Raw genomic sequence first — 26,508 nt, 5'->3', positions numbered from 1 at the left:
TCTCAGCCAGGCTCCCGCCAGCAGGAGTCCCAGCAGGGCCCCCGCTGGGCCTGGATGGAGCTTCTCCCGCTGCCCTCCCAGCCCTCGCTGTTACTGCTGCTGCTGGTGTTGGTGCTGCCGCCGCTCCTGACCAGAGGGTCCTGGCAGTGCCCACGCACCCCCTTCGCTGCCTTGCGCAATTTTGACGTGGAGTACGAGGTGCCCAGCTTCTCGGCCGGAGGTCCAGTACAGGCTGTAACGACCTACGAGGGCGGCGAGGACGGGAGTGCGGTATTCGTGGCTACACGCAATCGCCTGTACGTGCTTGGGCCTGGCTTAGAGCCAGTAGAGAGCCTGGCCACGGGTCCTATTGGGGACCCTGGCTGCCAGACATGTGCAGCCTGTGGCCCGGGCCCCCATGGCCCACAGGGAGACACAGATGCACAGGTGCTGCTACTGGAGCCGGCGCTGCCGGCGCTGGTTAGCTGCGGCTCTAGCCTGCATGGCCGCTGCTTCCTGCACGAGCTTGAGCCGGGAGGGACAGCTTTGCACCTGGCACCGCCAATCTGCCTCTTCTCCGCCCACCACAACCAACCCGAGGAGTGCCCTGACTGCGTGGCCAGCCCTCTGGGCACCGTTGTGACTGTAGTTGAGCAGGGCCATGCTTCCTACTTCTACGTGGCATCCTCACTGGACGAGACTGTGGCAGCGAGCTTCAGCCCGCGCTCAGTGTCCATCCGGCGCCTCAAGGCCGATGCCTCCGGCTTCGCACCCGGCTTCGCAGCGCTGTCGGTGCTGCCCCAGTACCTCTCTTCCTACCCTATCGAGTACGTGTACAGTTTCCGTGCCGGAGCCTTTGTCTATTTCCTGACCGTGCAGCGGGCCAGCGTGACAGCTGCCCCGGGAGCCTTGCACACGCGCCTGGCACGGCTCAACGCTGCTGAGCCCGAGCTGGGAGACTACCGTGAGCTGGTCCTGGACTGCCGATTCGCGCCTAAACGCCGGCGCCGCGGGGCCGCCGAGGGAGGACAGCCCTACCCGGTGCTGAGAGCGGCCCACACCGCTCCGGTAGGCAGCCGGTTGGCCACTGAGCTGAGCATCCGGGAGGGCCAGGAAGTGCTATTTGGAGTCTTCACGGCCAGGAGAGACGGCAGCCCCGGTGTGAATCCCAACTCTGTCGTCTGTGCTTTTCCCATCGACCTGGTGGACACTGTCATCGAGCAGGGTGTGAAGCGCTGCTGTGAGTCTCCTGTCCCCCAGGGCATGCGGCGAGGCCTCGACTTCTTCCAGTCGCATAGTTTTTGCCCCAACCCGGTGAGCAGAAGGAAGGGGCCCTCTCCTGTGAACTGAATGCAGTGAGAAGGGCCGGGAGGAGAAAGGGCAGGAGGGGAGAAGTTTTCTCTTCCACCCAGTTCCTCAGCGATGGGGGGGTGGGGTGGCGGCAGGGTGGAGCGGTGCCTGGGGTGTGGGCATCAGCCAAGCTCAGGCTACCCTGGAGGTCCCCCTCTTAGCAACAGCCCCTGTTGCTCCTCCATTTTGCTCTTTCACCCTCTCGGGTACCGTGGCCTCTGATTTTTTAGGTAGTTTCCCAGATTGTGTGAGAACCAGATGGCATCACAACTGTCTTTGGCAGACACGTTGCCAAAGTCCGGGTAGAAGGATGGGATCCCCTCCTACCTGCCCAACACACACACACACACACACACACACACACCCTCGGGGACATCCACAGAGAAACAGCCCCCCACACGGCAGATGCTAACAGAATCACACAGATACAGCTGCTCACCAACACAGTTTCGTTTTCCTTTTGGAAGCACTTGTTTTGTTAGGCTCTCCAAAGAGGGTGGGGCAGGAGTTGTCGGAGAAAGCCCCCACCACACCCCCAATTCAGGGAGCCTACTGGGCCTTGGAAGGTTGGGGGCTTGTCGGAGAGCCTGCATGGCTTGGGCTTCACTGGTCTCTGATTATTCTCTATGGGGGTACTTTGTGGGGAGGACCTAGGACACGGAGGCGGCTAGGCTCTAGTAAATTCCAGGAGGCTCACCCCAGTCTTGTGCAAGCAACTATAAACATCTGGGGATGAGTAAAGCCTTAGGAGGGGTGGTTGGAATTGGTTCACCACGAAGGAGTCCCAGACTTTCTTCCACTGTAGTTGGGGCCCTGCTTTATGTTCCCCTTTTCACCCCAGGCAGGAGGTCTCCCAGCCCATGCTGAACTGGGGGCTCTTTCCAGCAGACCCTACCCAGGTTCTCTCCAGCCATGGTGTCAGGGAGCTGGAGCAGAGACAAATAGGACATTCTTTAAGATGTTGAGGATCAAACCCAAACTGACCCTTTAGAGCCATTGGAACAGTCCTACCCTAGCTTATAAGAGATTAAGCTAAGGCAATGGGGTGAACACGCATGAGATGAGTGGGCTTTCAGTGAGCTCACAGTCACTGCTCACAGAGTTTTGGTTGCCATGTGGCCCTGACCCTTCTGGGCTATTCTCCAATGATTCCTTTCAAGCTCTTATTGATGCCTCAGAGGTGGGAGGAAAACTTAGACACAGTGAGGAGTGGGGGATCTCCAGCCTCATTCCCTCAGCTGAGTCCCTCTGGGTTGAGGAGACCTAGGGATGGAGAGCCCTGGGCCTGGGCAGCCCCGCCTGTCCTCCTTTCTTTCCCTCTGGGGAGTCCGAACCTCTCCCTGACTTGGCTAGCGGTCAGTAGGTCAGAAGACATCCAGCCTAACTTGGCAGTGCCAGGTTCTAGGAGGACTAATCTCAACCTCCCAAGCTGGCCAGGCCCCTGGGAGGTGTGAACCAGCCTATGCTGTGTTTGTCGGGTGACTAGGCACATAGCCTCCAGGGCACCACCCACTGTGTGCTGATTGCAGCTGGCCTCAGGAAGCCTGTGGGACTCTTATGTGGCACCTGCCCTCTGTGGGTTCAGGTACGGCTTAAATCTGGAGCAGTCACCCTCCTCTGTGTGGCCCTGGACACTTGAGTCATGTTTTCCAGAGCCAAGGGCTCATAGACAAGCCTGGAAACACAGAGTGAAGACCCTGGAACCCAGAGGTGAGCAGACAGGGGTGTGGCCCTTACCAGGGTAGGGCCTCTTTTCCACCCCTCAGCCTCACCTGTCCCTGAGTCATGCTGAAAACACCTGGATGGCTTCCGGTGAAGGCCAGGCCCCTTTCCCCACCTCAAGTGAGGACAGAGTCCCAGTTCCCACCCACCCAGGCTACAGAGAAAGAGTGTGTGGACTTTCTAGGCCCAGCTCTGCACCCCCCAGGGCTTCTGATCAGCACTGAGGTCTGACCACTAGGTTAAGCATACTTGGTTTGGTGGGAGCCTCAGGCCTAGCAAGGGAAGGTCACCTACAAAGTGAGCCCGGCCTACGCTTTGCACTCAGCTCCAGTCCCTTGCATTCTTACCTGATCTGACTTCACAGAAGCTTCCACAGTCCTGCCTTGGGGCTTGAGTGCAGCCCCCAAAACACCTTCTTATTAATAGCAGGGGAGAGGTGTCTCACAATCCCTGGGGTCTAGCCTTCAGGCCTTGATTTTTCCCTTTTGTACCCTGAAGGGGATACAGGTAGCAGCTGGAGGTGTGGGAAGATCTTTGGAATTTTAGGGAGAAGGAACATGTTACCAGTCCCATACTGGCTCAATTACCTTCAGGGTTTAGCCACTGCAGCTGGAGAGGAAATGCTAGCCCAAGCTAAGTGCAGGGCATAATCGGCAGGGGGCGGAAGAGGGCTCTGGTCAAGAACCCGGACTTCTTACCTGGTTCCTCTTATGAGAGGGTATAAGACCTTGGACAAGTAATCAAACGCTCTCTGAGCCCATTTCCTTATCTGCAAAATGGGGTTGGTGAAAACACCCACTTTATAGGTGGCTGTGAGGACAGAATGGGGTTGGGCCTGTAAGACTCTAAGTCAATATCAGAATGAACATGGCAAGTCAGAGCAAGGCACAGGAGAAGCCGGTCTTCTAGCCCGGGCTTTCCTTCCTGGCTTTACTGCCTCTAAGAGGCCCACAGGTGGAAGGTGGCAGATAAGAGGCAGACGTGGGGCCTTATCTAGCTAAGCCAGGTAAGGGATGGGGGTTGGGACTGCTGTGGTCACTAACAGAGGGCCCCAGGGGCCAGTGTGTGGTGATGAGTCCTGACCCCTTCCCTTCCCTGACCCTCCCCAGCCTGGCCGGGAGGCCCCCAGCCTCAACACCAGCTGCCATCACTTCCCTCTGCTGGTCCATGGGAGCCTGTCACGGGTGGACCTCTTCAACGGGCTCTTAGGACCTGTGCAGGTCACTGCACTGCATGTGACACGCCTCGACAATGTCACAGTGGCCCACATGGGCACAGCTGATGGGCGCATCCTGCAGGTAGGACCCCCATCTCCATGGCTCTTTGTCCCTGGGTCCCCATTCCCCATTTCCATTTTGGTCACGGCTAACCTGTCCCAGGTGGAGATGGCCAGATCTCTCAACTATTTGCTGTATGTGTCCAACTTCTCACTGGGCTGCAGTGGGCAGCCCATGAGACCAGATGTCAGTCGCCTTGGAGACCACCTGTTCTTTGCCTCTGGGGACCAGGTAAGGTGGGACTGGGGTCAGGCCTGGGGCCAAGGTTATGGGAGCAGAGCCTCTCCATCCAATCCCAGAAGCACTGACACACAGGTCTCACCACTGGGACCTACAGTAACTAGGGCATCTATGGGGTCTGGTTCCCACCCCCCCACTCCTGAGCCACCTGTCTGCTGCTCCAAGGTCTTCCAAGTACCTATCCAGGGCCCCGGCTGCCATCACTTCCTCACTTGTGGGAGCTGTCTGCGGGCACAGCGTTTCATGGGCTGTGGCTGGTGTGGGGACACGTGTGGCCGGCAGAAGGAGTGTCCTGGCTCCTGGCAACAGGATCATTGCCCACCTGAGCTTACTGAGGTATGGCTTGCTTGGTGGGGCACAGGTGGGATAAGCTAGGCCTGGGGTGGGGCTCAGCATGTCTTTTTTTTTTTTTTTTAACTATTTCTTCTGGTTTTTTTGTTTGTTTGTTTGTTTTAAGATTTATTTATTTGAGGGGTGGCTGGGTGGCTCAGTCGTTAAGCATCTCCCTTCGGCTCAGGGTCCTGGGATCGAGGCCCACTAGAAGCTCCCTGCTCAGCAGGGAGCCTGCTTCTCCCTCTCCCTCTCCCCCAACTTGTGTTCCCTCTCTCCCTGTGTCTCCCTCTGTCAAATAAATAAGTAAAATCTTTAAAAAAAAGATTACCATCGTAATCATTAAAAATAAAAAGATTTATTTGAGAGAGTGCATACATGCACATGAGCAGGGGAGGGGCAGAGGGAAAGAATCTTAAGCAGACTCCCTGCTGAGGGTAGAGCCCAACATGGGGCTCGATCTCACAACCCTGAGATCATAACCTGAGCCAAAATCGAGAGTCCAATGCTTAACCAACTGAGCCACCAGGTGGGGTGAGGAAGGTAGGTCAGCATGTCTTAACCATGATCCTCAGGCCTTGAATGTCCTCCATATTGACAAGAAGGGTATTCTTGCCAGAGGGGATGGCCTGTGTAGAGACTTGGAGGCAGAAAAGTGCCCAAGTGAGGGCTAGGGAGTGACCTAGGGAACTGGAGGGAGGGCAGGCAAGGGGCATGACTGAAAACTCTGGGGAAAGCAGATAGCTGAGAGCCCTGACCCACACAGGGCCTCAGGCTCTCTCCCCTTCTTCAGTTCTACCCACAGAGTGGACCCCGAAGGGGCAGCACAAGGCTGACCCTATGCGGCTCCAACTTCTACCCACACCCTCCTGAGCCGGTACGTGAAGGTACCCATCAGGTCACTGTGGGCCAAAGTCCCTGCCGACTGCTGCCCAAGGACAGTTCAAACCCCAGGTATAAACTCGTCTCTGCCCTTCCTGTCCCTGATAGGGGTGACCACACTAACAGAAGACCCTGTCTTCTGCTTATTGGGGGCAAGAAGGTAGGAGGCAAGCTGCAGTGGCTCTGGCTGCTTTGTGTCTGAAGAGACATCTCTGTCCCTTCTTGAGCCTGTATATCCCTATCCATCTGTCAAGTTGTGGAGCTGGGCAATGTTGACCCTGCCTCACCAGCTCCTGCCTACCCTGGAGGAAGGGGAGGAGTGAAAAGACACCATCTTTAGGCCTGGAGGAGACCTATGATATGTGGCGGGCAGATGGCCAAGCCTATGTGACCCCTGACTGACCTTGTATTCCCCCGGTGCCCTAGACCAGTGTTCCAGAAAGACTTTGTAGAGGAGCTTGAGTGTGAGGTGGAGCCCTTGGACATGCAGCTGGCTGGGCCCGCCAATATCAGCCTCACCGTGAGCAACATGTCTCCAGGCAAGCACTTCCGGGTAGATGGCACCTCCACGCTGCAAGGCTTCTCTTTCATGGTGAGGCCACTTTGCCTGGCAGTACAGGCAGGGAAGGGCTTGGAGTGGAAGGCCTTTTATGTCAAGCTAAGCCATCTCCATACCCTCTTAGGAGCCAGTGCTGAGAGCAGTAAAACCCCTCTTTGGCCCACGGGCAGGGGGCACCCGCCTCACCCTTGAAGGCGAGGGCCTCTCTTTAGGCACCAGTCAGGCTGTGCTGGTCAACGGGACTGAGTGCCCACTGGAACGGTAAGTGCCAACAGGCCAGGGGAGGGGAGGCTACCCGGGGTGGGACCTTCACCAGGTGAGACGTGGATCCTACCCAGGCAGAGAGAGGAGAGATTGGTCCCATGGCCCGTATAGGGAGAGGTCCAGGAAGAAGGGTCTGATGCCCCTTCCAGCCCAGAGGTGGTTTGGAGATGGCAAGACAGCCCATCACAGAGTTTATTAGCTCCAACCAAGGCTGTGGGGAACCCGTTCCCGCCCTGCCTTTATGGAAGACTTTGTGACCCTATCTTCAAACACACCCATTGAGTATGGGCAGGTTTTGATGACCAACAGAGGAACTGGGAAGGATTGGTAGACCCTTAGAGAAGGTAGGTCTGACCTTCACAGAGGGTGATCCTGAGCTCAATTCTCCCCCCACCCCACTCCCTCATTCTGCAGGGTTAGCGAGGGGCAGCTTTTATGTACCACGCCCCCTGCGGCAGCTACGGCCAGCGTTCCCATTCACCTGCAGGTAGGGGGCGCTGTGGTGCCTGGCTCCTGGAACTTCAGCTACCTGGAAGACCCCGTTGTGCTGGGCATCAGCCCCAACTGTGGCTACATGTAAATGGCACACCCTTGCCCGCTCTGGTCTCTTAGGAATGAGGGAGCCAGCCCGAGAGAGCACCCCAAGCCCATCACACTGCTCTCCTCCACAGAGGCTCCCAGGTCACTGTCCAGGGCCAGCATCTGACTTCCGCATGGCACCTAGTGCTGTCATTCCATGATGGGCTCAGAGCAGTGGAAAACAGTGTGAGTGGGCACTAGCCTGAGGGAGGAAGGCTGAATGGGTCCTCTAGTTCCAGCTCTACCCCCTGCTGGGCTGAGGAGCCTGGGGTGGCTGGAGGAGGAACGCCTGGCTAACTACTCTTGCCTGGGCCCCAGCAGTGTGAGCGGCAGCTCCCGGAGCAGCAGTCATGCCGCCTGCCTGAATATGTGGTCCGAAGCCCCCAGGGGTGGGTGACAGGGAACCTGAGCGCCCAGGGGGATGGAGCTGCTGGCTTTACACTGCCTGGCTTTCGCTTCCTGCCCCCACCCCATCCACCCAGCACCGACCTGGCCCCACTGAAGCCAGAGGAGCATGCTGTTAAGTTTGAGGTAAGTGTTGGGGGTGGAGGTCAGGGACAGTGGAGGGTTAGGGCTGAAGCCTTGCCTGGAGGAGATGGGGGCACTGGCCAGTCCTCATGACTGTCTCTGCAGTATATTGGGCTGGGCGCTGTGGCTGATTGTGTGGATGTGAACGTGACCATGGATGGTAAGAGCTGCCAACATGAGCTCCGGGGTGATGTGGTCATCTGCCCTCTGCCCCCCTCCCTGCAACTTGACAAGGATGGCGTCCCACTGCAGGTAGGCAGCTCAGCTGGCCCCCCCACAGGAGACGGGGGCCAGGGCTTGCGGACTGGGCCTGAGCTACTACCTGCCCTCAGGTCTGCGTGGATCGTGAATGTCACATCCTAGGCAGGGTGGTACGGCCGGGCCCAGAGGGGGTCCCCCAGGGGCTACTCCTCGGTCTCCTGCTGGCCCTTCTCCTGCTTGTGGCTGCGCTGGCTGCTGCACTGATCTTCAGCTACTGGCGGAGGAAACAGCTAGGTGAGCTCTACACTCCCCTCCCGACTCAGCCTGTAGCCTCAAACCACGGCCTCTCCAAGTCCCTATATCCTCTTTCTTGGAGGTCTGCCCATACCCCTGGGGTACAGGGCAGCTTATAGGAGTTTGGAGGCCGGCCATCAAGGGCTGTCTTTCCACCAGCCTGTCTCTAAACCCAGGTGACCTGGCATCCTTGGACCGGACGGCCGGAGCCGTACCTCTACCTGTGCTTTGGTCTGGCTCTAACTACAGAAATGGCCTTGGTGAGACAGGGGATAGCACTGAAAGCTGGAGCCACACCCTCTGCTCTACAGGCCCCTCACTCCCTTTCCTCCACAGCAGCCCCTGACGCCGATGGTCTGGATGGTCCAGATTCCACCAGCCGGGACCATAAAGCATCCTCCTCAGACAGTGGGGATGGGTCCTGCGTCCCACTGCTGCGGACGGCATCCATCCAGCTTGGGGACTTGGACTCTGCGCTCCTGGCCGAGGTCAAGGATGTGCTGATCCCCCATGAGCGGGTGGTCACCCACAGTGACCGAGTCATTGGCAAAGGTGTGGGGGCCAGGACAGGTGGGGCTGGGGCACAGATGGAGTCCTGAGATGGCGTGGGCTCAAGGGACATTTAGGCAGGGCTCTGCTCTAGCCTTCTCCCCGAGCTCTGTGACCTTGAGAATACCACGGAACTTCTCTGAGCCTCCATTTGCTCCTCTGTGGAATAGGAATTCATTCTGGCTTCAGTGGATTCTGAGGCAGATCAGGCGGGCACGGGCGGCTGCAGGCTCTGTCACTGTAGCTGCTGCTTGTTTTTAACATCCCATTGGCCCATTGAGAAGGTGTGGTGTGCACCCCCCAGGCACTGGGGCCCCCTCACAGTCTTCCCTTCACCAGGCCACTTTGGAGTTGTCTATCATGGAGAATACATAGACGAGGACCAGAATCGAATCCACTGTGCCATCAAGTCGCTGAGTCGTAAGTGGGTCCCCGTCCCCGCGGTGTTCCCACCTTGCTGAGTGACCCCGAGCAGAAGACCTCTCTTCTCCATTCCCCCATCTGGCCCCGGCCTCTGAGCCTGACCGCAGCCGCTCTGCAGGCATCACGGAGGGGCAGGAGGTGGAGGCCTTCCTGCGCGAGGGGCTGCTGATGCGTGGTCTGCGTCACCCGAACGTGCTGGCTCTCATTGGCATCGTGCTGCCCCCGGAAGGGCTGCCCCGTGTGCTGCTGCCCTACATGCGCCACGGAGACCTTCTTCAGTTCATCCGCTCGCCCCAGCGGGTCCGTGCTCGGGTGGCCTGGTCTGCGTGGGGGTGGGGGTCAGGAGACGTGGGCAGGGGCTGGGGATGTTCTGTGAGGCCCTTGCTTATGGACCCACCTGTGGCTCCCAGAATCCCACAGTGAAGGACCTTGTCAGCTTCGGCCTTCAGGTGGCCCGCGGCATGGAGTACCTGGCAGAGCAGAAGTTTGTGCACAGAGACCTGGCTGCTCGGAACTGCATGTGAGGGGCCAGGGCGTTTGGGGTGATGCAAGCGGGGGCGGGCCACCTCAGGGGACGGCCCTCCCTCCAGCCCTTGCTGGGTACCCCTGGTCATGTCCTCCCTTCTCTGACCCTCCATCTTCCTATCTGCCTGGCTCAGGCTTTGACTGGCCACTGTGGCTCTGAAGCTCTGGGAAGGCCTGGAACAGATGGGTTCAGGGCCTGGTGGCGGCTGGTCCTAAGTGTGATTCCCGCCCCTCACCCTCAGGCTGGACGAGTCATTCACTGTCAAGGTGGCTGATTTTGGCCTGGCCCGTGACGTCCTGGACAAGGAGTACTACAGTGTTCGGCAGCATCGCCACGCTCGCCTCCCTGTCAAATGGATGGCGCTGGAGAGCCTGCAGACCTACAGATTCACCACCAAGTCTGACGTGGTGAGGCCCCACCTGCCCTAGAGTCCATAAGGACTCAGGGTCCTGGGGGAGCCCTGGGCCTTGCCCATTTGGCTCCATCTGGTGATCTGAGTCCTGGGAATACCCAGGCTAAGCAGCCGCCACAGGTGGGCATGTCTGCCCACCTTTGGAGTAGGTCTAGGATGGACTCCTCTTGCCAGGGCAACAGGGGCCTGTGAACTCACTGACTCCTTCCAGACCATACAGGGCCTGCCCAGGCCCAACTCTGGGTAGAGGCTGGTGGTGAGAATAGACAGAGGGAAGATGCTTGTGAGGTATTGAGGAGTGAGCTCTGACTGATTTCCAGCCTAGGGCTCTGGGGACCTGGCAGGGGGCGGGGCACTGGCCCCCAGATTTGAGGGTAAGAGTTGAGTCTCCTTTCCCTTCCCACAGTGGTCTTTTGGTGTGCTGTTGTGGGAGCTGCTGACACGGGGAGCCCCACCATACCCCCATATGGACCCTTTCGACCTCACTCAATTCCTGGCCCAGGGTCGGCGCCTGCCCCAGCCTGAGTATTGTCCCAATTCTCTGTGAGTATGCAGGGGTGGAGGTGGGAGGGCGTGGGGCCCCAGAGACAAGGGAGGAGCAGGAGACAGAGCTCTTGCCTGGCTCTCTGATTACTCCCCTGGCCGACCCAGAAAGGCGCCTCTCTGGGCCTCAGTTTCCTCGTCCGTGGACTGTTTCCACCCCCATTTGGGGCTGAGTGCTGGGAGGATATCATGGTTGCCATGGTAACGGTACTCCCCACTCAGAGTCTGGGTTGAGGCCAGTGATTTGATTTCTCAGCACTCCTCTCACCCCACCCCCGCCAAGGGGGCCTGTTTTCCATCTTTTCCATTCACTTAACCTCAAGGAAAGGTTCCATTAGCTCCCACACTAGCCCCCTCCACATCCCCAGATCACAATTTTTCCCTACTGAATATAGTTTCAGATTCCCCGTGCCCAAGGCCTGGTGGCAGCTGCGTTGTCACTGTGCCTGCCCGGGGGTGCCGTGCGAGGGTTCAGTTTTAGGAGCAGTACGCGTGCCTCGCCTGTGCCCAGGCCTCTGTGCTTAGAATAGGAAGAACTGGGTCTGGTTCCCTGACAGAGCCCCTGAGCTGGGGATATGTGTACAGGGGGGTTCTTGGTAGACTGGGGGCCAGGGAGGCAGGACTGGGCTGCGGAGCCCTGTGATGCAGCAGAGGCGGTAGCCCATCCCGTAGGGGCTGCTTGATCTGGGATGGCTCTTTGGAGTTTTACAAAATTTATATCAAGGGGCTGGGTCCCTAGACTAGACATTAATAAGTCGCTGGTCACACTGAGAGTTTGGGGAATTCAGCTCTTTTCTGCCTGGGGCACTTCCTAGGGAGGGCTCCAGGCAAGAGCCGGCAGCCATCACTAGGGGAAGAGAGGGGGGATCTGGGTGGACCATCACAGCACCCACTAGACCGGGCCAAGTTCCTTCTCCTCTCGAGGACTGTTTCCTCATCTGTAAAGTTGGGATGAGGACAGTACCACCCTCAGAGTTCGAGAATTAGATTATTGTGTGTAGGGCACTTAGTGTCATTTAAGGCAGGCATGGCATTTCCAAGATAAAGAGGCACAGATTAGGATCCACCACCAGGCAAACCCAGAGAGACACTGATTGGGAATCACGGAGCCACTGGCACCACTCCCCATGTCTATGGTCAGGACTTTGAATCCCCATGTCACTGGATATGGGCTTCCTTCCTAAAAGACCTAAGATAGGACTGTGATAGCTTGTGAGCTGCACCCTAAGCTAAGCCCTTTACCGGCATCCTTCCACCCTCTGGCCCAAGAGCTCTGTGATCAGGGCAGGATCCTGAGGCAGGAAGAGCCTAAGGAACTTGCCCAAGATCACATAGTTCAGGTCACAGGGCACAGGAGTCCAAACTCTAACCTTTGGGGCAGCTGGACCTCTGCCAGGTGGGGAAGCAGGACTGGGACAGCAAGGGCAATGCTGAGAAGAGGTCGCCCCTGCCTGGGCCACACTCTGCACTATGCCTCCAGCCACCTGTTGTCTGTCCCCCTCTCTGTGTGGCCTGCCAGGGGATTCAGAGCAGGTGGGCAGCCCAGAATCTTGGGCCGGGGATGCGTCCTGACTCTGACGTGCCCCTCTCCCCGCAGGTATGCCGTGATGCTCCGCTGCTGGGCGGCTGACCCCACAGTGAGACCCACGTTCACAGTGCTGGTGGAGGAAGTAGAGCACGTGGCGGCCAGGCTGCTCGGGGACCACTACGTGCAGCTGCCTGCAGCCTACGTGAACCTGGGTGCTAGTACCTCAGATGAGGCCAGCAAGCCCCCAGAACAGTCGCAGACCACACCCGTGCACAGGAGCACAGCTCGGCCCCGGCCTCTCTCAGAGCCTCCACAGCCCACGTGATCTCAGCTCTAGGCAGGCCCTAGGGATAGGACCTGCCTAGCAGCCAGGGAGTTCATCCCAAACTGCCACTGGGTCATGCCAGGCCTAGGGCAGCCCAAGCTGGCCTCTGTCCTGTCCCTGCTCCTGAACCTTCAGGGGCGACCTGAGGGAGCAGGTATCCTTGGCCCCTCACTCCACAGAGGGAGCAGTGGCGTGATCTTCAATGCAATGAGTATTTATGGGGTACTCAGCGTGTGCTCGACCTGCTGGGCACAGGGGACTCAACGGTGACCGTACAGGCACTGGCCCTTGAACTAGTAAACGACCAAACGAATATTCAAGTGCAAAGTGTAGTCAATGCTTTGAAAGAAAGACAGGCTGCTTTGAGGGAATGGAGGGCAGCTTTAGAGAGAAAAGAGAGGTGAGGGAAGCCTCCCTGGGAGGTGACATTTCTGCTAAGGCCCTGTCAGGTGGGAACTGTGCCCGAAACAGAGGTGGGGGAAGAGAGTTTTGGGGAAAGTGAGCGGCACGTACAAAGACTCCTAGGCTGGAAAGGGGTAGGGTCAGCAAGAAGGCTCCAGAGAACAGGAAGGGTAGGGCAAGGCCCCAATCCAGCTTACAGGGCCCTGGAGACTTCTTCACGGAACCAAGAGAGGGGGGTTGAATACCCAGGCGTGCTGCAGCCAGAATGGCTTCTCCCCTTGCCCAGCCCAAGTCTGTCCCTTCCTAGCCCTTCTCAGGGCTCCCTGCCCCCCTTGCAGCTCTCCCACCACCCCAAACACACTGTCAGGGTGTGAAGACCAGCTCCCCCCTGCCCCCACCAAATCCTGCCAGTATTGCCCTTACGGCCTTAAGACAGATGAACAGCAGCAAGGCCTCAGCTCCACACTTTCAAGGCACCAGGTTCAAGATGCTGGACTGCCCAGGCTATTTATACTCGTCAAGGCCACCACACAATAGCCACTGGAGGGGAAGACTCCCCTGGAGAGCAAGGACAGCTCCTCCCCCACACCCTGGATGCTAAAGGGGGCAGCTGGGATGCCAGGGACTGGGCCCAGGGCGGGCATCGTGGTCGTTCCTCTGTCTTGCTCAGGACCCCTGTGGCCTCCATCCTGCCAGTTAGGAGACCCCAGCTCACCCTAAGGGGAGTAAGCTCCCTCTTTCATGAGTTCCCAGCTCTTTGCCCTGTCACCCATGGAACCCTGGGTTTGGAGCAAGAGCTCCCTGGTAAATGGGGGGGGCACATTCCTTGGAACTGGAGCTGCCCAGCTGTTCTCTACCTATTGTGCTGCCTACTCTGCCACCTCAGGTCAAAGGAGGCCCTGCCATGGGGAGCCTAAGGACCCTGAGGACATGTGGGTAAAGCTTAAAAGGAGGCTCTTTGCTGAAGCACAGGTTTCCAAAGACCAGGGGTCTATGATCTGGAGAGGTAGAAATGCACTCTGCCTATTTACCCCTGTACCCCTGACCCCGACTCGGACGTAGAGGAGGTTTTGTAGCCTTGTGTGCTCAGCCAGAGACCTCTAGAGGGTCCCTATATGTGTGTGTGTGTGTAGGGGGAATCAGTTGTGTCACCCCTGAGGTTGGAAGAGGGATGAGAGGAATGTCCTAGAGTACCCTGACAGCTGTAATCCCCATACTAGTTAGAAAGGGCTGTCTCCACCCCTCCAGGTTGGAGTCCTTTTACCCTGACCTCATGCTGGGGATCTGAAGAGCTCCCCACCCTGGGTGGGGAGTGAGGAGAAGGCCCAGGGGCCTCTCTGAAGCTGGACGGAGGCTCCTTCCCCGCTGAGTCTCTGAAGTTCATGGACCACTGGCTCGTCTGCTCATAAGAGAGGGGTCTGTGCCTGGGAGGGGAGCTTAGCAGGAGAGGGTTCTTAGAGAAGGGAGAAAGAGGATAGATCAGGAGGGTCAGCTTTCCTCTGCAGCCAGAATACCAGGCTTTGGACATATTTCTGAGCCAAGGGCCTCCAACGCCAGGATTCTCCAGAGGGGCCCCGGTTAAGCAGATGCTTGGGCCCCTGGATCATGGCCCAGCTGCACTCCCCCAGTGCTGCAGCCCCCAAGCTCTGAGCTCCATCCTCACAGCCACCTGAGTCCAGCTGGAGTATCAGGAGCTGGAACTGCTTCAGGGTTTCAAATTCTTGACTGGGCCACCAGGGAGAAGAGGGAGGGAGGGTTAGATCAAGGCCTCCAGATGCGCTGGGAAAACTAGAAGATTTCCGAGTGGCTTCCAGGGCCAGGGAAGCCTGAGTTGCCTTTCCCCTGGGAGAGGTCTGAATAGTATGTCAGACATGGTGGGTGGCCAGTGCAAGGGGAAGTTTGCTGGTGGCCATGGTAGGCCTCGGCCTACCCCTAGAGTGGGATGGGTGAGCAGAAGTTTCTCCTGGGGCTTTGGGAGTCCAGTCTTCTACCATGAGCTGTGGAGGACAGGTACCATTTCCCCTGCCTCATCCTGCTCTCTTGCAGCCCCACTGGGGCTGGGGGCAAGCAGGTGCCAGTAAAGGTCGGAGGGAGGCCAGGATGGGAGCTGGGGCCAAGGAAGCTGCAGATGACTCACAGTCTCCTGACTGCCCACTGGTGTCACTGTTGTCTAGCACCTGGAGAGCAGACATGGGGCTGACCGACCTGCTTTGATGGGAGCCCAAGAATCTGGTCTGAGATCCTCCTTATGCCTCCATCCCAGCCTTTCAGAGAATTTTCCCAGGGATCCCAAGGCCCTCTGGGGTCACACCTGAGAGCTCCAGATGTAGCCCCATTCCAAACTTTGGGATCTTCTGGGACCCTGGCCTCCCTAGTCACTCCCTCAGTGTAGCCCATGAGGCCCACCAATGGTGCTACTTTATGAATTAACTCCCTTTACCTATGGGAGAGAGGAGGACCCCCCCCACACACACAGTGCCAGGGTGGGGTGGGGGGATATGGGCATTGTTGGGAGTGTCAGCGGCTCAGAGAGGCCCAGGCTTCATCTCACATTTATTACCCCTGCCTCTGGGGAGAAACAGCCCCAGGGATCTGTAGCTGAGCGTGGAGCCCCATCCACCAGGCTCTGCTGAAGAACATTGTTTACTCCGAGCCGGGCTGGAGAACTCCCCTCTGTGAAGACCCCAGGCTCTGAGCATCTCCTTACTCCGAGCCTCTGCTCTGCTCCCATGAGGGTTCAACCAGCCCAAACGTGGAGCTCCACCAGCTCAGAGGAGTGGGGCTGACTCCGTGAAGGGCCTTCAGCTTTCCCCACCTGCTACAGAATGGCCGGCTAAGCCCCGTTCTCTCCTGCCACTCTTCTCGGGTTTGTTCCAGCCAGAGTTTTAAACTCAATGTGTGTAGATGTAAGAAGAGCCTGGGCAGCTGTGACATTCACATCTAGCTATTGTAGCTTCCTGGATGGGCTGGGTTCTTCAGGCTCAAGGATGGTGACCTAGAGCCATGACCTTCACACTTGGTCCACCGCTGGTGGGAATTCTTGGCCCAAAGCTTGGCAGGAGTTGCCCAGCTCTTGGCAGAGCTTGCCTGACCCTGCTCAGTCCATGGGTGGGCACCTGGATCCCAGCTCCCTCACACTGATATCCGCAGACCCCCTTAAAAATTACTGTTTCTCCTGACCCCGCAGCCCCATCAGTCTACCTAGGATAGGAACTCACAGCTCCAGGCTCTGTAAGAGAGGGTGGTTCCGCTCCTGAGCCTCCCTACAGCCTCTGCATCTTGTTTTCTATTCTCTCAATGCTCTGAGCACCTTCTGTCCCTGGTTCCAGAACATTCCAGCTAAGTCTAGCAGGGACGGTCACACTGCCCTGTAGAGGGAGGTCCCCAGATCACAGTCCTCTTGCAGGATAAGAATCCCAATCTGGGACTGTGCCCTACCATTACCACTCATTCCCCTGCAACATCTGCTCCACCCATCTGCCAGCCTTGACCTTCTCAGGGAAACAGAGGCACTTATGGCCCTGACAACCACTTGTTGGGCCCGTGACAGGATGCCCCAGTATTTGGCCCTCACCGGTCTATTGCTCAGCGGAAGCTCAGATGCAGGGCCCATGGTGGTTCCTATTTTGAACTCAGGTGGTAGGAGCTGAGGGAGGTTGCTGCATCCTTGGGGCTCAGCAAGGACAGAGGCAGAGGGGGCACACGAGGGTCCCGTGAGTGGGCATCCTTGCCTCCTCTCCTCCATTCCCTCTCCCGTTGGTTTAGCTACCTGCACACTTGTGGTTAGTCTTGGATTGGGCACTGGGGATCTGGAAATGTATCAGGAAAGGCAGGAGACTCAGAGCAGCTGGCACCCAAGATCCCAAGATCCCAGAATCTTCAGTCAGCTAGGAAGCCAGTGCTCACTCTCTCATGTCACAAGCCCCACCTGTGCAGCCTGGACCATAGAGACTGAGAGACCCCCAAGGAGTCCACTCCACCCCTGGACTGCACGGTAATCCCAGCTGCAGCCAAGCATCAGTCCTGCTGACCTGTTCCTCCCAGCTGGGGAGCCACCTTTTCAAAAGGGGAAAAGAATCCTCTGGGCAGCCCCAGTCACCCTTCCCACATGACTCCTTACCCACGGGCTCTGACCCACCTATTGTTAAAGTTGCCCCCACCCTCCACGGGGCCTGCGTTCTTCAAGGACCCTGAGGGAGGACTGATCTCAGCTTCTCTCTGCAGATGTGATCAGAGGTCTCTTCCCAATAGTCATGGAATGATGCGTGCTTCTGGCAGCACTTGCTCTGCCCCGACTGAGGCTGGCTCCTGGCTGGGGGGGCTGCTCCCAGGGACGGCAAGGAGCTGGCCTCAGCCCCGGAGCAGTCCGGGCGTCTGTGCTATGGCCCTCCCTCCGGGCTGGTGCGGCTGGCCATCTTTCACGCAGAGTTACGTAAGCTTGAGTCAATTGGAGCTCGGAGCAGTTCATTGTGGGCTATTTTTAAGCTGTAACACATCACAGCAGAGGGGTCAGTGCACCACGGCTGGCAGGGAAGGTTGTTTAAACATCTGTTATTTAAATTTCCTATGCCTTAGAACTCAAAAGCCACATCCTCCTGGCACTCCTGGATCTACATTCCACATTCCTGATTAGGAGTAGACTATCACCCCATGTCCCACCAAGGGCCCCCCTGGGGCGGTGTTCTCTGCACCCTGGCTGTCTTCCTTTTGGGGTCAGGCAGGGAGACCAGGGAGGAGGAGGGGACCAAGGCCTCTCTGGAATGGGTGTGCCCTGGCCAGGAAAGGCTTCAGGGAAGCAGGATGTTAGCGCTCACAGGTCACTTGGGAGAGCCCCAGGGAGGAGGGTCAGAAGTGGGAAACTCAGACCAGTCTGTGGAGCCAGGAGACCAAGGGTGCCTCCTTTCTCCCAGGTGACCTTGGTTTCCCATTAGCACCCCGAGAAGGCTGGATCACAACATCCTTTTAGGTCTTTTCAGAAGCCTGCCTTTACCTGGTCTGTGCTCCTACCCAGAACGCCCTCCCTAAAGATCTAAATACTACCCGTCTGCACGCTCTGGGGTCTGGGGCAGGACAGCTGGTGTATGAGCCCCTGGACACCAGGCACGACCTCTGGGGAAACAGGCCTTGCTTTTCACTCCATTACCGAGTGGTTGCCTCCACTGGGAGCCCTTTGTTGCTCCTTTTGATCCTAGATTTTTGGAGAGTCTTCAGGGCCCGAGAGGGGAAGACAGGTAGACTGGAAAAGTGCAGGGCCGAGGATTTGACAGAGCTGTTTCCTGAGAACACAAAGAAGCCAAAAATACAGGTGCATTGAAGAATCAGGTCTGGGAGACCTGGCTGGTCCTGAAGTCTTCCCTCTCCTCTTGATGCCCTTCTGGCCCACAACCCTCAAGACCACCTAGGGCAGAGGGTTCTAGCCTGATCCACAAGAAAGAATGGTTTCTTGGGGTGCCCTGACTCCATCTCCTGAAGCCTAACTCTCTCCACAGGGGTCGGGGCCTTTCCCCAAAGCCTGCTCAGAGGGGGCCAGGTGAGGGGTGACAGGAGGCAATGTTGGGACCTGCCCTCACATAGGAGACTCCTTCTATCCTTGCCCTCAGACTGGGCTTCTTCCAGTTCTTCTGGGTCCTTCCATTGCAGAGAACCCTCAGCCTGGGGAATGGGCTCAGCCTTGGGGAGGGGCTCTCCAGTTTGCCATGGCAACATGTTGGCCCTCCTCACTTTCCAGAATCAGAAATAGAATTGGTTGCCCTTCTTCGTGGTGAGAGACTGTTTAAAAACATGTATGGGGGAGGGGTACCGTGGCAATGTCCCCGCCTGAACCCTGGGGGCTCGGCAGAAGGGGGCTAGCTTAGGAACCTCTCTGGCCACCCTCCTGGCCTCCTCTTCCCTGGATGAAATGCAGTGGGCTTTGGCGAGGCAAGAATTCTGAGGACAAAGGACTCAGCCTGGTTCAGCAGGGTGTGTAGCTGGCCCCTATTTCTGCACTCCTCTCCTGGGAGGACATTGGCTTTGACGTGCCCACAGGGAAAACGCCCCTCCCAGGTTCCAGCCACCTGCTAAGCTATTGGGAGGAGGAGATGGTTCATGTGGGACACGGCTTTTGTGGGGGCTTGGGGCTACAGCACTCAGAAGGGAGGCATATTGGCTCACTTCCAGCCAGGTCCCTGCCTGCCAGCCCTGGGCACAGGATCCAGTGGTGGGACATAGAATTCTGAGGTGTAGGTCTGAAGCCCGGTGGCCTGCCTGGCTGCAGAGTCTGGCTCTACCACTCATTTTGCTGAGCTCTCTGTGCGTTCTCTCTCCTCTGTGCCTTGATTTCCTCATTTGTTAAATAGGGATGATAGTGCCTGTCTCATTCAGTCACTGCGAGGCTGGGTTACCAGAGCTCAGCACTGCCCAGGCTTGCAGGAAGAACCCAATCAAATCAGTCATTGTTTTTATAACAGGCGTTTGCTTGGTGGTGGTTGGGGAGAACTTCCTCCTCTTTCAGGACTGCTTTCTCTTGGGGGGTGTGGGGGGAAGCCTTCATGAGCCCCACCCTTCAGCTGGCTCTGCTCCCTTCCCAGAGGACACCTGGAGGGGATCTCTCAGGTCAGTTGTTCACAAAGCTCCTAGCCCTGGGAAGGATGCCCCACTTCTGTAGGAGATGGGGTATGGCTGAGGGGCGCCCCCTTCCCTGCCTCCCCATCCCTCCCAGGTGCAACCTGGCTCTAGAGACTGCCACTAGCACTTCTGTTGTGGGGGAAGAAATCTGTTTGGTCCGGGTCAGAGGTGAATGAATAGCGTTCAGCAAGGATGTGCATACAGGCACACACAGGCACGCCACAGACCCCTCCACTTGGCTACCTTCCTGGGTCATAATGTAGGGTGAGCAGTAACATCCCGAGAAATCTGTCGCCAAGCTTAACTGAAGGCAGCATCTGAGGGAGAGGGAGGGGACCCAGGGGGCCCGAACGGGGCTGAGTCAGGCTTTGCCCAGTGCCTGTCAGGAAGGTGCAGATGCTGCACAGTGCCAGCCGTGGTCCCTGGTCACATCGTTTCACACCCCACGGCCAACTGTAAACACTATTTTTAACCTTTGTGAAAACACCGCTTTGGAGGACAAGCCGATAGCTGCATTCTCCACAAACCTGTTTCCTGGGCAGAAAAACTGAGGCCTGAAGGGACACAGGCCTGGGGACCAGACCAGAGAGCCTCAGAGCTCGCAGCTGGCAGTAGGGAAGAGAGCTGACCCTGCCCCCCAGGTCAGAACCTCCAGAAGAGGCTTATGGTAAGGGGTGGGTCCCCAGACTGCTGCCTAGGCCTGTCTTCTATGGCTGTAGGGCACGACTAGGCCTGGGATGGTGGTCTAGACAGGTATCACCCTTCTCTGGCCTATGTTTACCCATCTAAGAAAGGGAGTGTCTAATAAGTTTAATAAGTTTAATTAAAACTTGCAGGAAGAACCCAATAGAACCCAGTCTAATAAGTTTACCTTTCCTATGTGCCTACCCTATGTCCAGTCCTGTGTCCAACTTGTCCACACTGTATACACAGCTATGTCCACTGTGTGCCCAGTCCTGCACCAACCATATCCGCACTCCATAATCATCCCTCTGCTCATGGTGTCCCTACTATGCCCCATCTGTATGTAATTGCCACTTGGCAGGCCCTGTGTCCACTGTGGCCTAGCCCTATGCTAAGTGCTTTGCACCTCACTGCCCCCTCCCCCAGCCAAGGGGAAGTCGACACAATGTGACAAGAGCTAGAACATTCTGATTTGAGGATTCTGAGCAAAGGCCCCACCCCTGCCCCTCTCGCCCCCATAGCCACATCTGTGGGCTACTGGTTCTAGGCTTCAAGGACATGTGGCTCTGGGGAGGGGGCTCTATGAGGCACAGGCAGAGGAGAGCCATCTGGAGTAGAAAGACTGCCAAGGAGCTGTTGTCCCTGGAGCGGGAGCCAGGGAACACGGGGGAGAAGAGCACAGGCCTGAGCTGAGCCCCTCACCCTCTTCTGTCTCCCAGGACTGAGTGGTAAAGGGGCTTTGATCCCCCAAAGGGCCTTGTGTCACATTCTTGGAACTCATCTCTGGGTCAGGGCTAAAGTCTCAAGCTGCCACATAAGAGAGGAGAAAGAACCAAGTCTGGCATCTGAGGTAGAACAGGAATCCAGGTCTCCCCTGTCTACCTTTCCCCTTTGTCCTCTCCCAGCCACTCCCAGCCCCTGCCACAAGGAGCACCACCCTCACCCCACAGCTGGCCTGGGTAGAGAGTAGTTAGTCTCCTGGCTGGCCTAGGGTTGGCAGACTTCACCAGAGTCCCTGGGCATTTCTGTCTCCCAAGGTTCCCTAGGGAAGGCCCCATTCCTCAAGGGGGTGGGGCCCCTGGTTTCCCACACTCTGTCACCCCCCACCAGGTCACTGGGGGCTGTGATGTGTGGGGTTGCCATGACAACGAAGTGGGGGCAGGGCACCTAGGGCATGGAGCAAGACTATGGAAGTCACCAAGAAGGTGGGGGGCCCTGATCCACCGGGCCCCCAAGGCCACCCCTCGGCCAGCAGCCAGCAGCCAGGGGGTGGCCTCAGAAGGTCTGAGGGACCATGGATAAACTCAGGATCTGTGTACTTCAGGCAGGGGTTGTCCTTGTCCCCTGAGGCCATCACTGATAGAACCTGCGGCCCTGCCTCCCAGGCCCATGTCCCTGACCCTGTTCACCAGCTACACCAGGATCCTGCTGACATTGGCTCCCAGTGTGTCTGTGAGAGGGCCTCCCAAGATGCCCCAAGGCCCCCCTCTACTAGCCTGTTTCCAAGCTCCATCGTGGGAACTCCAACGCATCTCATCATGGAGAACAGGACCCTGGCCCTCCCTGTGGGCACACACAGTGACAGCACCAGTGACACGGTCCAGCGTGGATTCTGCCGCTTCCGGGTTCAGGCGCAGGTTGCACGGCAGGGCAAAGCTCCCGCTAAAGTCCTGGTAGGCTGGGGCAAAGGCCCCTGTAGCCCTGACCAGGTAGCCCCCTTGGGAAGCAGGAAGAGCCGGTGGCTACCCTATCTCCTTTCAGGGGATGAGGGCTCGGCTGCAGGCCAAGATCCTCTTCTGACTCCAGGCCAAGGTCAAGGCCAGGACAAGTGCCCATGTCCGGCCCAGACTCCTCCAACTCCAACTCAGGCAAATGCTCTAGCTGTGGCTCCAACTCCAATGCCAGAAGTAGTTGAAACTTTTACCTGCATCTCTGGCCACTTGACAGACACCACTATCACAACCAATAGCCTGTCCCAAGACCTCCTCCCCAGCAAGAGTGACAACCAGTGGCCAGTCCTCTTGGAGTCTTCCAAAGTGGTCTCATCCCTCCAGGACAAAGTGGATTTTGGTTTTCAGAAGGAGCCTCCCAACCAAATGCCTTCTCCAAATGAGTCCTCAGACCATGTCCAGGAGATCAAGGCTGCCAGAACACAGGTGTTATCCAACCTGCCTGAGAACCCAGTGGAGAAGGCCCCGGTTTGTACCTCTAGGCCAGGCAGCCCAACACCAGGCTCAGGGCCCCCAGGGACCCCTAAGTCCCAGAGGAATAGCCAGGAGAACTGCAGCTCTCAGCCAGACCAGCAGCCTCTCAACATTTGCAACAATACCTACTCCAATGTGCCCCAGTCTGCCTACCCAGATGCCTGCCACAAGCAGTCACCTGTCCAGTCTCCCGGAGAAACCAACCAGATTCCCCCCTCCACTGCCCCTACTTGCCAGCTCCAGAATGCTGTGGAAGACCGTGTGCTGGTGTTCGATATGGCCACGGGGAACACCAGGATGGGGCTGCTATGCCATGACCCCACGGGTTCACGGGCAGTGCTGCTGGGTGTCATGCCCAACAACCCATCTGTCTATGTTCCCAAAAATGTGTCGTCTGCTCCACCATTAGGCATGCCCATCCTTTCCCCTGACCACAATCGCCCCAACTTCTGGTCCACCTCGCCCATTCTGTCCAGCCCTGCGCCCTCCAGCCTCTCAGCTGGAAGCTACCGAGAGGTGGCCCTGGTTTCCAAGGAGGGCAGGCTCAACTTGGAGTCGCGGGACTCCACGGGTACTGAGACACCCATCAGGGTGTTCACTCGGTCCGTTCCGCTGGGGACACACCTCCAATCCAGTGAGAGGAGATTGAGCCATGTTCACGATCCGGGCTGCTCCAAACCTAATGCAGAAAAAAATGAAACTAGTCATACCATCTGGAAGCTGAACCCCTCCAGGATGCAGGACACCTCCACGATCCAGCCGAAGAAACTGCAGTGGATGATCTCAGAGCAGCCCGCAGAGCCTGCCCCTCAAGCCCCAACCCAGGAGGTGTCCAGATCCCTCCTTCAGGAGGATATAGGCAAACATGACCAGAAAGAGGTCCTTACCACTCACCCTGACAGCCTTGGAGCTGAGGGTGCTGCGCAGGCCTTCCCCAGCGGTCAGCCGTCTCTAACTGAACAGCATCCCCTTTCTGGACAGCCCCCTCCAATTTGTCAGCCTCCTCCTGCTGAGCAGTGCTCCCTCACCAGGCAGACCCACTTTTCTGGACAGCCACTCCTGGCCGAGCAGCCTCCCTCTTCCAGGAAACTCTCCATTTCCGGTCAGGTTCCTATCACTGGAACCTCTCTTGCCAGGCAGATTTCTCTCACTGGGCAGCCTCCCTTTCCCCAAGAACCCCCCATTTCCAAAGAGCCCATCATCCCAGGAAGGTCCCCCATCACCAGGGAGACTGGCCAGGCCTCCACCTTGTGCCAGGAAGGGGAGCCCTTGAGCTTGCCGGCGGCCCACGTGGGAGTGCTTCAGGTACCTCTGGCCCCTGAGGAGACCTGTGTCTACATGAGCAGGGACAAGGTCGGCGTCAGAGCTGCTGAAAGCTCCAGCACACATCGGGTACCATCCTGGGAACCCGGAAGTCCCCCCAGCACCCAGGGGGAACAGTTTTCCCTGGTCACATTCTCCACACCCGGCACTGGCTACAAGGTCCTGCCCGTGGCCATGGTGGGCGCCGAGCCGCAGGGTCCCCGGTTCAAGCTGACACCCGAGGACATCTCACACCCATCAGTGCTTGCACACCTTGGCCTGCTCCACGGGACCTGCTACGAGCTGGTGCCCACCGCGGGCACTCTGTCAGTGCAGTCCCCACTGCTCTGCCGTCACTCGCTGGGCCCCTACCAGGACATGGCGGCGGTGGTGATTGACACGGGCACCGGCTTCACCAAGTGCGGACTGGCTGGGGAGGACCACATCCTCAGCGTGGTGCCCTCACGTGTCCAGCTGCTGCAGCACCCGGCCCAAGATGAGCCCCGGTACACTGTGCCCGAGAACCAGGAGGCCTCCTATTCAGTGCTGAATCGAGGCGTGGTCTCCGACTGGGATGCCCTGGAGGTACTATGGCAGCACCTGTTTTACTGCAGGCTGGGCGTGCGGCCGGAGGAGCTGGCGGTGCTTGTGGCCGATTCGCCCATCTCGCCGCGCACCAACCGAGAGAAGGTGGCTGAGATCCTCTTCGAGCGTTTCCATGTGCCGGCCATGCAGACAGTGCACCAGGCCCTGCTGGCGCTCTACGCCTACGGGCGCACCACCGGGCTGGTGCTGGGCAGTGGCCACGGCACGTCCTACGTGGCGCCTATCCTCACCGGGGATCTGGCCCCCCTTGACACCTACCGGCTGGATGTGGCTGGGGCTGACCTCACCGAATATTTGGCTCAGCTGCTGCTGGCGGGGGGCCACTCACCGCCCAAGGTGGGGCTGGTCAACCAGATTAAAGAGGCCTGCTGCTATGTGGCCATGAACATGACAGCTGAGGTGGCCCGCACCCAGACCCAACCCCGGGTGGACTTCGTGCTTCCAGACAAGCAGGTCATCACCCTGGGCTCCGAGCGTTTCTGCTGCCCTGAGGCCCTCTTCCAGCCCAGTCTGCTGGGCCTCAACCAGCCTGGCCTCCCGCAGTTGGCCCTCCTGAGCATCAGCCGGCTGGAGGCCAAGCAGCAGGAGGAGCTGCTGGCCAATGTGGTGCTGGACGGCGGCAGCACCCTGATCAATGGCTTTCCCGAGCGCCTGCGGCAGGAGCTGGGCCCCCGAGCCACTGTGCTGGGCTCTCCCCACCGTGCTGTTGCTGCTTGGCTTGGAGGCTCCATCATGGCATCCCGGGACTCCTTCCAGAGCCTGTGGCTCAGCCGCCGTGAGTACGAGGAGGAGGGCCCGTGGGCCATCTACAAGTACCATCTGTGAGCGCATAAAAGTTCTTGTTCTGCTGACTTGGAGCACTGTGGTGTGTTTTAGACACAGGATGGTATGGGGAAGGGCAGAGAGGCTGGTTGTGGAGTCAGGGGAGGAGGCTGGCCCTGGAACTCCCAAGGCACACCCTGCCTCCACACATGGGAACTCCATGGGGCCTAGCAATCCTGTCCTTTCCAGAGAACCTCAGAGGCCCTCTGCTGGCACTGGCTGTGGTCTAGCCTGACCTTTACTGCACCCCAAGGGCAACCACAGACAGTGGCTGCTGTGGGTTTTGCCCCGTTGCCCTGGCGACAAGTGCAATTACCCTTGATTGCCAGCTGGTTGCCATAGCAATTTCAAACATAATGTAATAACCCACACAGCCTGGAGTGAGTCATGAAGGGGGGGAACAGCCCCCTCCCCTAGCTCCCCAGGAAAAGACTGCTCGGCCTCCTCCATCTTGGGCCCTCTACAGGGGGCTGAGGAGAGCAATGTGGACAACAGCCTAACAGTTCCAAAGATGGCTGGGGACCTGGAGCATTTGTTGCCCCCAAGGGAGGGCACCTGTCAAAGTTTGGGCTTCTTGGGAGAGCTAGCCTGGTAATGCAGGTGCCCCCTAAAATCTGAACTTCAGCTAGAGCTCTATGCTGCTGCGGGCCAGTCAAATTATGAGGGTATGGGAGTGCTGGCCTTTGGCACCCTGGGGCAGGAAGTCAGGGTCATGGTGGGGTGGCAGAGAAGTCCTGGGTCCTGGGTGGGTGGAACGACGTAAGCTGAGCCTTGAGATCTGGCCGGCTTTGTAGGCTCTGTGGAGAGAGGCTCACACTTTATCCTGCCTCTCTGACTGCCTCGCTCTGGTGGGAGCCAGAACTCTCAACCTCGAGATCCCTTCTCTTTCTCAGCCTCCTCCTCCCACCCGCAGGGCGCCTAGGGCACAGGCTTCCTCAGGAGGTCCTCAGAGAGGCTACTGGACAATGCCAATGCCAACTGCACCTACTCTTTTTCCAGGCTTTGCCCTATCCTAAAGGACCATGTGTCATTCCTCTGGCCAGGGGGAGTGGCTAGAAGCTGTGGGCCATGACCTGGTCTAGCTCTGAATAGCAGAGGTAGGACTAACGTTCCACGTGGGCCCAGTCCATGGCCTAGTAGAGCTGAGAGGATGGCATCCAGCTCGTACGGCTACTTCCTACCCAGAGGGTGGCAGGAGGTCAAATGAAGTGAAGACACCAAAACCCTATCCTGCCTGTGTCTCCCTCCCAGACTGGGGGCTGAGGATCAAGCCAGGTCCCGGTCCCAACCCTGGCTTCTCATCCTTGGGTTTTTCTCTCCACAAAGGGCCAAGACCTGGCTCTCCCTCAAAGAGGAGAGTGAGGGCTGCCC

The 26,508-nt window shown here is 58.1% G+C and overlaps 2 protein-coding genes across 4 annotated transcripts; both read left to right on the top strand.

Moving 5' to 3' along the window:
- The first annotated feature begins 34 nt into the window (after positions 1-34).
- MST1R (macrophage stimulating 1 receptor) lies at positions 35-12,824 on the top strand. 3 transcript variants are annotated; one of them, XM_032320186.1, is made up of 20 exons: positions 35-1,293; positions 4,161-4,349; positions 4,431-4,559; positions 4,734-4,904; positions 5,692-5,852; positions 6,207-6,372; positions 6,464-6,600; positions 7,018-7,179; positions 7,275-7,368; positions 7,504-7,713; positions 7,816-7,962; positions 8,043-8,205; positions 8,382-8,465; positions 8,542-8,757; positions 9,094-9,174; positions 9,296-9,477; positions 9,588-9,697; positions 9,945-10,110; positions 10,522-10,658; positions 12,256-12,824. In XM_032320186.1, exons 1-20 carry the CDS (start codon positions 55-57, stop codon positions 12,509-12,511), a joined length of 4,200 nt encoding a protein of 1,399 aa, XP_032176077.1. In that variant the 5' UTR covers positions 35-54; the 3' UTR covers positions 12,512-12,824. The 3 variants fall into 3 exon arrangements, with proteins under 3 accessions (XP_032176077.1, XP_032176088.1, XP_032176069.1); XM_032320197.1 differs by having other exon boundaries at positions 7,501-7,713; positions 8,545-8,757; XM_032320178.1 differs by having other exon boundaries at positions 7,501-7,713.
- Positions 12,825-20,702: 7,878 nt separating this feature from the next.
- On the top strand, positions 20,703-25,160 carry LOC116600549. The gene has a single exon (XM_032360603.1). It carries the CDS (start codon positions 21,391-21,393, stop codon positions 25,138-25,140), a length of 3,750 nt encoding a protein of 1,249 aa, XP_032216494.1. The 5' UTR covers positions 20,703-21,390; the 3' UTR covers positions 25,141-25,160.
- Positions 25,161-26,508: the final 1,348 nt, after the last annotated feature.

This window comes from Mustela erminea, chromosome 1 (assembly GCF_009829155.1).
Source record: "Mustela erminea isolate mMusErm1 chromosome 1, mMusErm1.Pri, whole genome shotgun sequence".
Classification (NCBI taxonomy): domain Eukaryota; kingdom Metazoa; phylum Chordata; class Mammalia; order Carnivora; family Mustelidae; genus Mustela; species Mustela erminea.
This window is presented reverse-complemented; position numbering and strand designations above follow the sequence as displayed.